The sequence below is a fragment of the Palaemon carinicauda genome, chromosome 11, assembly GCF_036898095.1.
Source record: "Palaemon carinicauda isolate YSFRI2023 chromosome 11, ASM3689809v2, whole genome shotgun sequence".
Lineage (NCBI taxonomy): Eukaryota > Metazoa > Arthropoda > Malacostraca > Decapoda > Palaemonidae > Palaemon > Palaemon carinicauda.
Window position 1 is genome coordinate 114,589,987 of NC_090735.1, and position 17,626 is coordinate 114,607,612.

Consider the following 17,626-nt stretch of genomic DNA (forward strand, 5'->3'; position numbering starts at 1 on the left):
CTACGTGAGTTGGTTACACCCGAAACCACGGAGGGAAACGTCTGTTTGTCGATCAAGGCCTGCTGAACCCATAAGTCCTTCGACATTACTTCTCCCCTGGGCTTGGGAGCTTGTAAGAGGTCCCAGACTAGGCGAACAACTGGCACGAACAGACGAACCCTCGAACGCAACACTGTAACACTTTGCGCTTATCACTTTATCACTTTTGATTTTCTGTTTGCACTTATTTCACTGAACTCGAAACTTTAAGTGGTTTGTACCTGAAACACGCAATTCTATCCTTCATTAAAAGTTAGTAATTGCGAAAACAGTATTACAATGTAACAGAAAAACATAATGAAAGATAAATAATTCAGTGGCTGGAAAAGAGACTAAACACTAGATCAAATAAACTACGTTTAAAATCTCTCACCGCATAAAGCCTGAGAACAAGAATAAAACTCTAGAAACGTTTACCTTCTTCCCCTAAAGAGACTAGGGAGAAGAGCAAAAACGATAACAACGTTACCCGCTTGAACGAAACGTTTATCCTCCTCTCTCTCCCTCCGTCTCTATCTCTCTCTCTCTCTCTCTTGACTTAGAACCTGAGAGATGAGCCCAATTATATATATCGTTAAAACATATTATTGTTAAAGGAAAAAAAAAAACTGAAAGATTTCCCAAATAAAAAGTTCCTTTATTAGAATTAAAACCATTTAAGCTAAGAAAGAATGAACAAAACGATAGAATCGTTCTACTCTTACTGCAACGTGACACCGTGAATACTCTCTCTCTATCGTAACGATAGAGCGCAAGTTGAACGTTCTGAACGTCAACAACTGCAGAGACAAAACAAAACGTTAGTTCAACTTTGAAAACAGTACGAGACTATCAAAGAAATTCTTTCAAAAACATTAAAATAGCATAATATGTTAACAGGTAAAAAACGAAATGACGGGCTCAATGTTAATTAACTTCGGTTCCAAGAAAAGACCGCCTACTATTAGGAAAGGTCGAATATAAACAAATATAAAAATTAATTTTAATAAGTTTATAATAAAAGGAAGTTAATCGAAGAGGCCTATAAAAGGCGGAGAGATATAAAATAAATCTATAACTTTTGTTAAGCAAAATTAAGAAAGAGAGTCTATACTCTCTTCGACACCAACACTTCCGTCTAAGGGAAGGGTCGGCCATTAAAAGTGAAAGAGAGTTCATACTCTCTTCGTCACCAAAATTAAATCAAAAATTAAATCAAATTAATTCCAAAAACTTGCTAAGCTAATGATAAAGCTTCCTGAATAGCGAAGGCTAAACTCTAGAGCAAATACATCACCAAATCATGAGCAATAACTCCAGAATCAACAGCGTATCCATGTAGGTCTAGCCGGAGGCACGACAGAGGAAAAATTGAGGTGGTGTTGACAAGAAGTACTGGAGTACCTGACCACAGATGGCGCTGTGGTGTTCACCCCCACCTGTATAGCGATCGCTGGTGTATCCCGACCGTAGATTTCTGTCGGCAACAGAGTTGACAGCTACATGATTATCGGGTAAGATTAATATTGAAAAAACTTTGTTTATTGATTTGCAGATGAACGTTGAACTTTATAAAATTATTTTCATTAAAAAATTGTTACTAAAGGCAATTTCCATATTAAGTACATTACATAGAATCTTTTGGCAATAATTTCAAAAGTAAAAAGAAGGAAATACTGAATAAACTATCTCTAAGATTGAATTACAATACTTAAGCTTTATTTTGGCTCACAATAAAGACTTCATGTCCTTGGTAGTCTACGTTACATTATAAAGAATATAATTTTCAAGAAAAATTAAATATGATAATGTATATAAAATCCATTTATTGCAGAATTGATAATTTTTTAACTATATCGTTCTTCTGTTGTAAATAGTTCAAGACTTAGTGATAAGAACTGATGCCATGATATATTTTACCTACTCATTATTATCTCTAGAAAATAAGTGATAATTAGAAGGATATGGAATTTTTAAATTTTTGCCTTAAAGATTGATTGGGCTCATGGGAAATATGGCCAAGCTGCTATAATCTTAGCAAGCCTCAATTAGACTATTAAATTTAATGAAGTGATTGAACTTTAAAATGCTATTAATAATGAATTTAATCAAATTTTTCACTGATTTATAGAGTTTAAAGTATATTTTTTTCTTACAGAGTTTTTGATCAGATGCTGGACCAATACTCATTTTACCCTTACACCCACGCTGCCTTCATGGGTTACAGTGGAACTCCTCAAACTTGCGAACAACTTTATCCTCAATGTCCTTCCTCGGCGGAACAACTAGTAGATGTTTTTAATAATATTCACAGACATTACCCAGAGGGCATTCCTTACAAGGAAAACTTCCCCTGGCCACTGAATGTACTCCTCCCTTAATGGGAGTAAAGTGAAAAATAACTGAAAAATCCAAATACTGTACCACAATTCTACCCAATGTGGGTGAACTACCCTCTTAAGACTTTTGTTGCCAAAATAAATATAAAAAATCATAGTTAATGTAATGCTTCATACATTTCAATTTATACAAAATACTATATTTAAAGTTTTTCAAAATGAAATAGTTGAAATTAATGCTAGCTATATGAATTTTAAAAGAAAGTAGTGTAGCTATATTTTTTTTTTAAATGAAAGAAACTAGCTATATATATTTAAAAAAAGAAATTAGCTATATATATATATATATATATATATATATATATATATATATATATATATATATATATATATATATATATATATATATATATATATATTTTTTTTTTTTTAAATAATAGTATGTGTAAGAAAATTGAACTAATACATTAGCACAGTTTTGTATATTTAGCTCAAGAAATTCACTCATATGTATTTTCATTTTTCCCAATGGCAATAAAGTTATGATTATTGTCTATCTTTCTGTTAGCTTTAAACATTAATTTATACTGTACTCTTGTTATATTTATTGTGTTATGATAAAAGATGCTCAAATTCCATGTGCTTCACTCTGCAGCTTCTGCATATGTATCTATTTTAAAATAAAGTATCCTTGCTGTTGCTGGTCATCAGCAAGATAAAAATAATTAACAGGTTCATTTCATTCCCACTGTTTGATTTGATCTACTAAAATTTGGGTCATGTGGCTCTAAATTTGAGCTAAAGAGGCATTTTATCATGGAGGTGATAATGCCTATCCCCATTGCATGCTTCATATATTAGTCTCAAGAGACTAATATATAAGGCAGTGGGAGCACTCACTTAGTTTAGCCAATCAGTCAAGATGCTTTATCACGGTGTGGCACTTGGGGCCAACAAGCAATAAATAAGATGTCAGTGGGGCATAATATTCTTTGGTCATCCTGTAAGAACATCATTGTCCTATTAACAAAGGTGCCACATCACCCGACACCCTAAAATACACCAGCGTGAGATGCAAGGACAGTACTAACCCCATACAGACATTTTCCCACTGTTCAAATATATCATATATACAATCTCTGGGAATAAATATATATTTTCCATAACCAAATTTGCATTACCCTTAATCTGGGAACCACAAGAAATGTTTCTTTCCCCATAGAGCCAAATTCAATTCAATGTTGTCATAAAATGAACAATAGATTTTACTTTTATGAAATAAAATTTTAATTATACATTTTGCAGATGTCTTATCAAACAATAAAACCATTGTCTATACAAGTGTTCATATTAATGGCAGTTTATTTCATCAAAATCACTTGCTTTGCAAAGAAATAGCAGATTTCAAAGAACTTTTAAAATCATAATGATAGAATTCAGTATTATAAGCGACAAATCATAAATACATACTACTAATCAACAAAATATAAGGAATCACTTACTAGTGATTATAAACCTGTCCAAAGAAACCATAAAAACTAACTGCTTACCAAAGAATGAGTTCTTCATGACATAATTCTGAAAATTGAACAGTATCCACAATACGTTGTCTTATTTCAACAGTTTGGTCATTATTGATGCATCAAGCTCAAAAATATTTAAGATTGCTCTCATTAATTCTCTTTATCCTGTTCAATCAATTTGAAAACCAGTGTGATTCTACTTTTTACAAACTCAGCTTAATAAATAAGTTTTAACTCCTCTTTCAGGTTACCTTCTTAGTAGCCTCTTACTGACTAAGACAAATACTGTAGACATGTATGCATAAGTATCTTTTTATGTTCAGGGCACTGGAAGTAAATTAATCATTACATTTCAACCCATGTAGACTACTTATTGAAGAGAATGTTTATGTAAATTTAAACTTTGTGGAATGTACAGTAAACTGTACTTGATTTAAACAAATATTAAGGAAAAAATTAGTTTATTTCTTTGTGCGATAATGCAACCTTAAAACAAAATACAGCAATAAAAGACAGCAATCCCAGAGGTAATCATACAGAAGACAAATACCTGACAAATGAATATAAACACAGCAAGAACAGAGAAAATTTCAGAAGCCATGGCCCAAATACTATTTGTATTGAAATGACTTACCAGTGTATGCTACATAATCTTGGGATATTAAGATTTACTAACATCAAAACACTAGTATCCATTGGTAATTCAAAAGAAAATCACTTAAAATGTGTTGAGCAAATTTCAAGAGTGCAAACATTTCTAAACACTGAAAGAAAATATTAGCATGACAGAAAAATATTGATATACCATCTGGATAAACACAAGAAATCTAAAAACACTTATAATAGGCAAGTAAACTTTTCAAACAGCGACAGGCCATGAAGCCTCATCATAAATAGATGACTAAAACTAGTAATTACTTAGAAAGTGTACTGCAATTTATTCAGATGCTAATTTGCCTTTTGAGGAAAAGGAATATGGATCCTTTCAATGCTTCCTTAAAAGTAGAAACAATAATTTTCACTAAAATCATGGCATTTTTATTCATTATCCTTTGATGTAAGCTCTAAATATAGAGAAAAATTAATATTGCAGGATTCTTTATACTGTACTTGATCAGAACTAAATTTTATAAATACTTTGAAAGTTAAAATGTTTTCCACATAAAATGTTACTGTATTTGGCTTTTGTTAGGGATGTTTTCTATACAATTTGAAAGTGCAAATTTGTGACATATGAAATACCTCTGTATAATTAAGTCAATTATGTGACCTTTGATAGGGGTAAATAATACTATACCACACCTCCCTGTATTTAGGATCTGTGCTATTGAGTTTCTCTAGTAGTTTGTTAAAACACCATTAAATTATTGTATAAAGCTTTTATAACTGCCATTCGATATATATTTCTCTATTGTAATTAAAAGCAGTGTTTATAGATTCACCTTTCATGAAGCATCCTGGTACAAAGAATAAGGCCACTGTTCTAAGGAATGGCCTATAGAATTCATATTCCTCTGTACATTTAAACATTACACACTGATATCAATAGCACATTTCAAGGTACATAATTAGCTTATTCATTATTCAGTAGCAAAAGGTAGGGGGTATATCACATCAAACCTGGTTGAAGTATAACCGAGGGGATTCACAGAATATTGCAGATACTCTTTTCACGGAAAGGGTTGGCTCTAGGATTTCTAGTTGGATGACATAGATAGTCGTCCTTTTCATGCTCACGCACATAATCCTGAAAAAAATAAATTACCGGTAGTGATTTTGAATTTATCCTCAAACAAAAATTTAATTTTAAGAGGGTCTAATAAATGCAAGCACATTACATCACTCAGCCTCTTAACTACATTTATATTCAAAATTAAATATCTCGACAATCTCTGGTAAGATACAGGCCTAAAACAGTCCACTTATTATAGACCCTGCTGAACCAGCAACTTGCATAACAGCTCTGAATAGAATAAAAAACAAATGAAAACTTCATACACAAAAAGGCAATTACATTTTTATATTATAAAGCACAACCGCAAAACCATTTGCAAGTACAGTAATAAGATATAAGACGTCACAAAACCTAACGTTTGAAAATCATGCTAAACAATTAAAATACATATAGAAATAACTATTAACTTATTTCTCTGTAATTTAAGCTCTTGAATCTTTTAACTTTTCTTGTCAAATTTAGACCAACAATCTCAGTGACATACTCTCCATTTCAGTTACAAATAGTATGAGTGATAAAAAATGCAACAAGCTTAACATTATTTACCTGGAACTTGGACCCCAGTACAGTACAATACTTCTAACACTGGCATACAGTATTGCAAGTGAATCTTTAGTTAAAAAAAACTACTGCAAATCCCTTTAAATATTAATACAAAAATAGGTTATCTTATTCTAAAGGTTTCATCCCCTAATGGATAAGTTTTCATTAAAGAAACAAACAGTAAATAATTATACAACATAAGCTTTATAGAAACTTTTACATAACAAATATTATCATAGTTGTTTCGCACAAGTTGGTATATTCTAATCTATCACATACAAATATATTGCTTAGGAAGTCTTCAATATCACTCTCATATTGAGTAATTTTCTCATGTGAGGTTATACAATATACAACAGTATAAACATCCACTGACAATATACTGTACTGTATATCCATAAATGTAATGAAGTACATACATTCTAAATGTATGGATGTGCACATAAAAAGGAAAGTAAAACTACCACACACATGAGAGAGAGAGAGAGAGAGAGAGAGAGAGAGAGAGAGAGAGAGAGAGAGAGAGAGAGAGAGAGAGAGAGAGAGAGAGAGAGATGTAAGAAAGTTTTCTATTTATTGGGATAGAGCAGAATCTTACAGTTACGAGAAAAGCCCCGTCTCAGCGAGCATGAGGAAGACCCATGAGTTCAGGTGCTATTTAACTTGTCACAGCACCTTCAATGCTGAAATCATCTAGCAACCAACGACACATCATCACCAAGAACCGACACATCATCAACGAGAACCAACACATCACCGAGAACTAACACATCATCACCGAGAACTAACACTACTATTGCAGACCTTGCTACTAGCACACTAACTTTCTCCAAACCATCCTATTGTTCAGCTTGTTTAGTGATAAATCGTTGTATACTGTCTAGTTAAGTAATAGGAATCAAGTTATGATTAGCTATCAGTTATTCTTAGTAATGTAATAGCATTAATGTAATGAGGGTACTGATTTAGAGTTCAAGATTGGCTTCAATAGTTTATTTTTTTTGTTGATGTGACCAGTTAGCACGGTGTATGTTGCCTTTCACTCCCTGCCGTTCTAGGCAGCCAAGAGGTGTTTGGTTTTTGTATCTTATCACCTACTGTACACTACTACAGTTTTATGAACATAGTATTCCTTTCATTTTCATTAGAAGTTTTCCAAGTATAATCCCTTGGCATAAATGTTTTATTAACATAGCCTAATATTTTTTTTTTATATGCTAGCCAAACATTCTAATATTTTTTCTATTCATTGCTGGCGTATGAAGACTTCCACGATTAGCTTGAGTGTTCATACAGCATACTGTAACTGTCAGCTGTTTCTAAAAAAGAAGAAACCTTGTTTCACAAGACTCTGGCTTATAGTAGGAACCAACAACAGTCCCAGAGGCAACCAGCCACATATTGTACAACCATCCCAAGCCTCGTACTACACCAAAGTTCCCCCAAGAAGAGCAGAGGCTGCAAAGTCATCCTGCTAAGGCTGTCCCAAATCCTTGATCCTACAGGATTTTTTCTTTTCACAGAAAAAGGTGTAAGTGGAGGCACACCAGGGGAAACTTGGGGGGGGGGGGGGAAGAGGGGGGGCTAGTCAGTCTCATAGAGGCAAAGAACCTCATCCATTAATGTCCTGAGGCTGGGTGTTGTCTCCATTATTTTTAAGAACAGTCTTTTTCTCGGTGGGGACTCAGCATAGTCTAAAGAGGTTTGGGTTGGTCGTAGATTTCAAAATCCAACTCCATGACACCCTTTCGTTTAGACAAGAATTCCACCTTTTGACTGCTTTGTAAGGAAATTGTTGGAAAAAGGAGTCTTACAAAAATGCAGGTTCTCATAATTCCAAGGCAGACTATTCAGTATCACAAAGACCAACCCGAGAGAAGAGTGATCGTCGATCTGTCTCATCTCAACATAAATATTAAACAAAATGTTTTAAAAATGATGGCCATCATTCATGCCCACCAATTACTACACCTACGGGCTTCAACCTATACTATAGATCTAAAAGAAAATTATTGGCAAGTCACTATTGGGCCTCACTTCTAACTTTACCTGGGGTTTCGATAAGGGCAGTGTTTACATAGGTTCAAAGTGATGCCTTTTGACATAAATATTGCCCCAAAAGTATTCACTAAACTAGTGAAGTCAGTGAGAAACTTCTGCAATCAAATGAAGTTCAGGTCATTACCTGTTTGGAAGACTGGTTGGTTTGGGTATTATGCCTCACATACATAAATCAAGTCTTGCAAGCTCTTCAGGATTTAGGTTTCTGATCAACTTTGCAAAATCAAGACTACCTGCAAGAAGGATATTTCAGCAGCTAAGTCTTCATTGGAATATTTTAAAAGCCACTCTGCAAAAAGCATCTCAGCAAAGAATTCTAAGCAGGGCCTAATTCTTTCTTCAAAGCAGCTACTCCTCCAGAAGGCAACTGGAGAAGTTCTTGACCCTTCTTCAGTTTGCTTCAATAGTTGTCAAGCAATCAAACGCAGTTGCTGCAAAAAAATTCCCAGGCCGTGGACCACAACCAAGGCCCTTTCCGTGTCGGGCACATTGATCCCTCCTGATTTCCGTGATCCTTCATACAGACACATCACGGTCAGGTTGGGAGTCCTGTGTGTTAAGGAAATGATCCCCTTATTTCACATAAATGTGTTGAAACTGATGTGAGTTTTCTTGACATTGAAGAGACTTGGTCCAAGAAGGAACTTTCATGTCCAGATTTTCATAGACAACCAGGTGGCAGTCTGTTGCCTCAGGAGAGGAGAATCCTGCTCAAGAATTTTCAATGCAATGAAGTTCCTTCAGGAGAGAAGTTTGTTCTTCTCCCCATTCCAACTTTTGGGCTCCCTTAATGTAGTAGCAGATGCCCTGTCCAGACAGGCAGCTCTGGAAATAGAATGGACCTTGTATCAGAGCTCTTTCCAAGAAATCCTAGAGTTGGTTCTGGATTTCCAAGTAGACCTGTTTGCAACAAAAGAAAACCACAAGCATCCACCATACGTAGCATCCGATGTGTATTCTCAGGAAGTGGCAACGATGCTTTGAACCTGAACCAGATGGTCAATATATTTAATTTTGGAGGCTTTAAATATCATTCAGAGCCTTTATGGGACAGGTGTGCTAGTAACTCCACATTGGCTGAAATACTTGTGGTATCCACTGCTCCAGTATTTGACACCGAGGTAACACCCTCTTCTGTCAGTACAGCTGTGTCAGACTACTGTAGTATCATTTCTTCATTTCTGACCTAGACCCTTCATGATTGGATTTTCTCTCTCGTATATACAGTAAAGAATTTCTAACTCACAACATGACATTTGATGAGATGCGAGACCCGTCTTCTTTCACTAAAGATTTAAAAGTTTAAAGACCACTCATGAATGATAGAGGTTAACAGGACAATGGCCTAGCGACTGCCCATACTGTATTTACATATGATCAACAGCCACGTCCCCTTTCCATCCCAGAGAGGACTAGGCAATAGCTGCTGATGATTCATCAGGTAGGAATATAGGGTCCCTCAAAACCCCTATCCTTAGCTCACAAGGATGGTGAGGTTGCAGACACTACAAAAACTATCGAGCTTGAGCGGGACTCAAACCCCAGTCTAGCAAATCACCCAGCAGGGGCATTTCCAATAGGCAACTACACCCACAACTAGACAATACCAGCAGGTATGGAAGGGATGTATGGCCTTCCTGAAGGATAGGTCTCTGTGTCAGAAAACCCCAAGCTTCTTGCTTTCTTTCTGGTACACCTCTTTGAGAATGGGACCTCATAATATTATCAATTTTGTCAAACAAATCAGCATTGTCAGAACCTCTCAAGTGGGCTTTTGGTGTGGATTGAGACACCAACATGTTATACAAGATTAACCAGTCTTTTCCTTTACAAAAATCATCTTCTCCAATCTTTTCAATATCCTGATGCTCAAGTTTTTGGAAAACTTTTATAATTCCTCCATTTCCCTTAAAGAGCTATTAAAGAAAGCTATTATTTTTATAGCTTTAGCCTGGGGAGCAAGAGTCGGTGAACTTGCAGCTTTTTTGTGATTAAGAGTTTATCACCATCATTTCTGACAATCTAATTCTGATTCTGGGTCTTCTGTTTTTAGCCAAAAACAAATATCCTTTTCAGTAGTGGGCTTATCTTTATATTACAACTTCAATATCAGGAGACAGTAACCTCTGTCTAGTGTCTGCCCTGCAAATATATCTGCAAAGCTCCACATCTTCCAAAAACAGTCTACATGTACTTGAAATTACCCCGACCAACAAGTTGCTTTCAGCAGGGGCTATCCATATTCTAATGACCTTCCTTATTAAGAAAGCTGATCCTCTCTTTCAATTCCTAAAACCGATGATGCTAAAAAAATTGTTTCCTCAACAGCGGTCTTCAGGACAGCCAGAGCTTAATGGGCTGGTCTGGATACAGGGTGCTTATAAGACACTACCTAAAACAAATCCAAGCAGTGCAACATGCATGTGTTGTTCATAGCACCTACGACGGAAAACTGGATAGAGGGGCTACATCATCAAGGACTCTCACCAAGTGTAATGACAGGCATCAGGCTTTTTCCCTTATGAAGTGAGTGTTTCAGATTTGCTTGCTTTTCTTCTCACCTATACATGCATGACTGATTTCTTTGCTTCATTATAGATGGTTGTCCTTTATAGTACCAAATTTACTTAGTTATTGCTCGGGCACTAGTCCGTGGAGACCACAAAGCACATAAAAAAAAAAAAAAAAAAAAAAAAAAAAAAATTTGAAGTAAAATCCCAATTTTGTGGAGGTGCTGTGTGGTCTCTAAGATCGTCCCTCCTCTCTAGCCTTGTGTAGGGAAAGGGGGGACATTTGATTGCCACGCTGAGTATGGAAGATGGCAGATTGGAGTACATTATTCCGAAAATAGCACTGTTTCCTGTAGTAGTGTTGGTTTTCAGTGAAGAAGTGTCATCGGTTGCCAGATGATTTCCGAATCGGAGATGCTGCAACAAATTCAGTAGTGTCTGAAATCGTGGGTCTCCCTAATACACTTGAGTTCATGCTTTGCATGTTGAAACACTGTTCTACCCTTTTTCATTAAATAGGATTTCCCATTGTCAAGACAAATTTTTTCAAAGTAACTACAGTACGTAGTATGAAGCTTGTTGTGCAGTATTTCATTGCCAGGGAACATGCAGGGGAAGCATTTGATGGTATATTGTGAAACAAATCATGTAAGCGAAGCTACGCACATAATCTACAGACATGGAAAAAGTAGCAGCATTCTGACTGAGGTATAAGTGACACCAAACTATAGATAATCTAATAATTAAAAAGACAAAATTAAACGATTTAACCCCCTCACAAAAACAATGAGTTGTCTCTTAAAACGAGGACGTTTCTTTGGACACCGCAAAAAATCCCTTGTTGCAGCTCAAAGGAGAATATGTCCTATATAAAGGAAGTACAAATATTCTTAATCGTATAATTATGCATTTCAAGCAATAAGTACTTTACCCGACACAAGTTTCTTTTACTTAACCTTTGGTAAAGAAATGAAATGAGTAAAAAAGTACTACCAAGAATTTTTTCTAGTTTATACATGAGCACAGTCAGAATATAAAGTACTGTACAAGGTTCACTGGTGCTAACTTGTTTTATACATTCATAAAAGGGAAATTCTCAGCAACAGTTTCACAGGGACCTCAATTAATAAAAAATGTTATTTTCCTTAGTAAAATAAATTTTTGAATATACTTACCCGATGATCATGTAGCTGCAACCTCTGTTGCCCGACAGAAAAAACCTAAGGTCGGGATACGCCAGCGACCGCTATACAGGTGGGGGTGTACAACAACAGCGCCATCTGTCGAGTAGGTACTCAGGTACTTCTTGTCAACAAGAACCAATTTTCTCCTCGGTCCACTGGGTCTCTATGGGGAGGAAGGGAGGGTCCTTAAATTCATGATCATCGGGTAAGTATATTTAAAAATTTATTTTACTAAGGAAAATAACATTTTTCAATATTAATCTTACCCGATGATCATGTAGCTGATTCACACCCAGGGGGGTGGGTGGAGACCAGCATACATGTTAACATTAGAAGCTAAGTATCCCGTATTTCATTTTAGCAGTTATTCAAAATAACAAACATAAAATAAATAAGTACCTGGTAAGGAAGTCGACTTGAACCATTACTCTGCCTTTTTAAGTACATCTTTCTTACTGAGCCTAGCGATCCTCTTAGGATGCTGAGCGACTCCTAGGTGCTGAAGTATGAAGGGCTGCAACCCATACTAAAGGACCTCATCACAACCTCTAATCTAGGCGCTTCTCAAGAAAAAATTTGACCACCCGCCAAATCAACCAGGATGCGAAAGGCTTCTTAGCCTTCCGTACAACCCAAAAACAACAATAAAAAGCATTTCAAGAGAAAGATTAAAAAAGGTTATGGGGTTATGGGAATGTAGTGGTTGAGCCCTCACCTACTACTGCACTCGCTGCTACGAATGGTCCCAGGGTGTAGCAGTTCTCGTAAAGAGACTGGACATCTTTAAGGTAAAATGATGCGAACACTGACTTGCTTCTCCAATAGGTTGCATCCATTACACTCTGCAGAGAACGGTTCTGTTTGAAGGCCACTGAAGTAGCGACAGCTCTAACTTCATGTGTCCTTACCTTCAGCAAAGCATGGTCTTCCTCCTTGAGATGAGAATGGGCTTGTCTAATCAAAAGCCTGATGTAATAAGAAACTGCGTTCTTAGACATCGGTAAAGCAGGTTTCTTAATAGAACACCATAAAGCTTCTGATTGTCCTCGTAATGGCTTTGTACGTCTTGAATAGTACTTAAGAGCTCTTACTGGGCATAGTACTCTCTCTTGTTCGTTTCCAACCAAGTTGGACAGGCTTGGGATCTCGAACGACTTGGGCCAAGGACGAGAAGGAAGCTCGTTTTTAGCTAAAAAACCAAGCTGTAAGGAACATGTAGCCGTTTCAGATGTAAAACCTATGTTCCTGCTGAAGGCGTGAATCTCACTGACTCTTTTAGCTGTTGATAAGCACACGAGGAAAAGAGTCTTCAAAGTGAGATCTTTAAAAGAGGCTGATTGAAGTGGTTCGAACCTTGCTGACATCAGGAACCTTAAAACCACATCTAGGTTCCAACCTGGTGTGGCTAACCGACGCTCCTTTGAGGTCTCAAAAGACTTAAGGAGGTCCTGTAGATCTTTGTTGGTGGAAAGATCTAAGCCTCTGTGGCGGAAGACTGCTGCCAACATGCTTCTGTAACCTTTGATCGTAGGAGCTGATAGGGATCTTACATTCCTTAGATGTAAAAGGAAGTCAGCTATCTGCGTTACAGAGGTACTGGATGAGGAAACTGAATTCGCCTTGCACCAGCTTCGGAAGACTTCCCATTTTGACTGGTAGACCTTGAGAGTGGATGTCCTCCTTGCTCTGGCAATCGCTCTGGCTGCCTCCTTCGAAAAGCCTCTAGCTCTTGAGAGTCTTTCGATAGTCTGAAGGCAGTCAGACGAAGAGCGTGGAGGCTTGGGTGTACCTTCTTTACGTGCGGCTGACGCAGAAGGTCCACTCTTAGAGGAAGAGTCCTGGGAACGTCCACTAGCCATTGCAGTACCTCGGTGAACCATTCTCTCGCGGGCCAGAGGGGAGCAACCAACGTCAACCGTGTCCCTTCGTGAGATGCGAACTTCTGCAGTACCTTGTTGACAATCTTGAACGGAGGGAGCGCATACAGGTCTAGATGGGACCAATCCAGAAGAAAGGCATCTACGTGAACTGCAGCTGGGTCCGGAATCGGTGAGCAATAATTTGGGAGCCTCTTGGTCATCGAGGTAGCGAACAGATCTATGGTGGGCTGACCCCACAGGGCCCATAGTCTGCTGCAAACATTCTTGTGAAGGGTCTACTCTGTGGGGATGACCTGACCCTTCCGGCTGAGGCGGTCTGCCATGACATTCATGTCGCCTTGAATGAACCTCGTTACCAGCGATATCTTTCGATCTCTTGACCAGATGAGGAGGTCCCTTGCGATCTCGAACAACTTCCTCGAATGAGTCCCTCCTTGCTTGGAGATGTACGCCAAGGCTGTAGTGTTGTCGGAGTTCACCTCCACCACCTTGCCTAGAAGGAGGGACTTGAAGCTTCTCAAGGCCAGATGAACTACCAATAGCTCCTTGCAGTTGATGTGAAGTGTCCTTTGATCCGGATTCCACGTGCCCGAGCATTCCCGTCCGTCCAGTGTCGCACCCCAGCCCGTGTCCGATGCGTCCGAGAAGAGAAGGTGGTCGGGGGTCTAAACAGCCAATGGTAGACCTTCCTTGAGAAGAATGCTGTTCTCCCACCACGTCAGTGCAGACTTCATCTCTTCGGATATAGGAACTGAGACCGCTTCTAGCGTCATGTCCTTTCTCCAGTGAGCAGCTAGATGATACTGAAGGGGGCGGAGGTGGAGTCTCCCTAACGCGATGAACTGGGCCAGCGATGAAAGCGTCCCTGTTAGACTCATCCACTGCCTGACTGAACATCGGTTCCTTCTCAGCATGCTCTGGATGCATTCTTGGGCTTGACTGATTCTGGGGGCCGACGGAAAAGCCCGAAAAGCTCGACTCTGAATCTCCATACCTAGATAGACAATAGTTTGGGATGGGACGAGTTGGGACTTCTCTATATTGACCAGGAGACCCAATTCCTTGGTCAGATCCATAGTCCATTTGAGATTCTCCAGACAGCGACGACTTGACGGAGCTCTTAAAAGCCAGTCGTCCAAATAGAGGGAGGCTCTGATGTCTGCCAAATGCAGGAATTTGGCAATATTCCTCATCAGTTTGGTAAACACTAGAGGTGCCGTGCTTAGGCCAAAGCACAGGGCTTGGAACTGGTAAACGACCTTTCCAAAGACGAACCTTAGGAAAGGTTGGGAGTCTGGATGGACGGGGACGTGAAAGTACGCGTCTTTTAGGTCCAACGAGACCATCCAGTCTTCCTTCCTGACCGATGCTAGCACCGACTTCGTCGTCTCCATGGTGAACGTCTGCTTGGTGACAAAAGCATTGAGAGCACTGACGTCCAGCACCGGTCTCCACCCTCCTGTCTTCTTCGCTACTAAGAAGGGACGGTTGTAGAAGCCCCGGGGATTGATGGTCCCGGACTATGACTACCGCTCCCTTTTGTAGCAAGAGAGACACCTCTTGCTGTAAAGCTAGCCTCTTGTCCTCCTCTTTGTAGTTGGGAGAGAGGTTGATGGGAGTAGTTGCTAGAGGGGGCTTGCGCAAGAACGGAATCCTGTACCCCTCCCTTAGCAACTTCACAGACTGAGCGTCTGCACCTCTGTTCTCCCAAGCCTGCCAGTAGTTCTTGAGCCTGGCTCCCACTGCTGTCTGGAGAGGTAGGCAGTCAGACTCTGCCTTTTGAGGACTTGGAACCCTTCTTCTTTTTGCCACGTTGACTGTCGGCACGGGGAACTCCTCTGCTGGAGGTTCTGCCACGAAAGGGCGGTATGAACCTAGACGCTGGTGTGTCCATCCTAGGTCTAGGCACGGAAGGTAAAGCTGTGACTTTACGTGCGGAAGACACCACCAGGTCATGGGTATCCTTCTGGATCAACGAGGCAGCAATCCCCTTGATCAGCTCTTCCAGAAAGAGACACTTGGAAAGCGGAGCAAACATCAACTCCGACTTCTGGCATGGAGTGATCCCCGCAGACAAGAAGGAGCAAAGGTGATCTCGCTTCTTAAGCACTCCGGACACGTACGAAGCTGCAAGCTCACCAGACCCATCCCGAATGGCCTTATCCATGCATGACATGATAAGCATGGCAGAGTCCTTATCCGAAGGGGAGGTCTTTCTGCTTAACGCTCCCAAACACCAGTCCAGGAAGTTGAAGATCTCAAAAGCACGAAAAACTCCCTTCAACAGATGGTCCATGTCCGAAAAGGTCCAGCAAATCTTGGAGCGTCTCATAGCCAGCCTGCGGGGAGAGTCAACCAGACTTGAGAAGTCGCCCTGGGCAGAGGCAGGAACTCCCAAGCCGGGTTCTTCTCCCGTGGCATACCAGACGCTAGATTTGGAAGCAAGCTTGGTAGGAGGAAAGATGAAGGCTGTCTTCCCAAGTTGCTTCTTGGACTGCAACCACTCTCCCATACCCTTAAAGCTCTCTTGGATGAGCGCGCGAGTACGAGTTTCGTAAAGGCAGGAGCTGCTGACTGCATGCCTAAAGCGAACTCAGAGGGAGGTGAGCGCGGGGTTGCAGACACAAACTGGTCCGGATACAACTCCCTAAACAGGGCAAGGACTTTCCTAAAGTCTAAGGAGGGAGGCGTAGACTTGGGATCTATGTCGGAGTGCGGATCGTCCAAATGCGCAACTTCGTCGTCATCAGATACTCCTTCATCCGAATGCTGAGGAGGAAGCGGCAAAGGAGGTGAAGAAAGCTGAACGGCTGAATCCGGCAGCACGGGTGCATGCGTAGCTGCACTGGATCCAACATCATGCCGCTGCTGGTCAGTCTGAGAGCTGGCAACAACAAAAGCGGAGTGCTGGTGCGTGGGAGGGACTGCCGTGGGTTGCGGAGACTGCCGCATTGCGTCAAAACACGGCAGCTTGACAGCACCTTCCCACTGCTGATGCGGTAGCTCACGCATGTCAACGGAGGGTGCCGCATGTCAGCTAACGTCAACATGCGTCTGGCAGGGTCGACTGCGCATCGGTGGAGGAGCTCTCACAGGCGGAGTGTGGGAGCAGGCAGCCGCAGTATCTGCTGAGCGCACAACCGTGGCAGGTTGTAGGTTAACAGATGCAGTGTCAACCTTCTCAGCACGATACTCCTGCATGAAGGAAGCAAGCCGAGACTGCATAGTCCGCAGCATAGACCACTTAGGGTCTACCGTGGTTGGTGCGGCAACAGACGGAGTGATTGCCTGCTGCGGAACCACTCTACCTCTCTTGGGAGGTGTGCAGTCTTCGGAAGACTGCGGCGAGTCCGAACTGACCCAGTGGCTACACCTGGGCCGTTGGACTCGCTCGGAAGGGACCTTGCGCTTGAGAGGTCGTGAGACCTTGGTCCAACGTTTCTTCCTAGAAACTTCTTCCACAGACGAGGAATGAAAGGGCTCACTCGTCTGTTTGTGGATGGGACGATCTCTGCAAGATACGTCCGCAACCACTGAGGGTACATCCGTACGCTGATCAAGGCCTGTCGAACCCTTTGGTCCTTCGACATTGCTTCTCCCCTGGGCTTGGGAGCTTGCAAGAGGTCCCGGACTGGGAGGACGACTGGCACGAACAGATGTACCCTCATGCGAAACACTGACACTGACACTTTTCACCGCACTTGCACTCACTACACTTCCCACTGCACTTTTCTCTTTCAACTCTTTGACATCGGCCAAGAGTTGATTCCGGTCATTAGCTAATGACTCCACTCTGTCACCAAGAGCCTGAATGGCACGCATCATGTCCGCCA

The 17,626-nt window shown here is 40.3% G+C and overlaps 2 protein-coding genes across 15 annotated transcripts in view; one reads left to right on the top strand and one right to left on the bottom strand.

The window, feature by feature from the left end:
* The window catches only part of LOC137650127 (uncharacterized), a 73,564-nt gene extending 70,913 nt beyond the window's left edge, over positions 1 to 2,651 (top strand). The window contains exon 7 of one of the 2 annotated variants that reach the window (XM_068383266.1): positions 2,177 to 2,651. In XM_068383266.1, coding sequence (XP_068239367.1) covers positions 2,177 to 2,399 — 223 coding nt within the window. In that variant the 3' untranslated portion in view covers positions 2,400 to 2,651. The remainder of the gene's footprint in view (positions 1 to 2,176) is intronic. The other variant, XM_068383265.1, reaches the window with a different exon arrangement.
* A 1,673-nt stretch (positions 2,652 to 4,324) lies between these two features.
* Positions 4,325 to 17,626, bottom strand: part of LOC137650130 (guanine nucleotide-binding protein subunit gamma-1-like) — a 292,665-nt gene continuing 279,363 nt past the window's right edge. For all 13 annotated transcript variants that reach the window (XR_011045926.1, XR_011045919.1, XR_011045925.1 and 10 more), the window contains one exon: positions 4,325 to 5,627. Coding sequence is in view for 5 of the 13 variants with exons in the window: in XM_068383274.1 (XP_068239375.1) it covers positions 5,526 to 5,627 (102 nt within the window). In the remaining 8 variants the exon portion in view is untranslated. The remainder of the gene's footprint in view (positions 5,628 to 17,626) is intronic.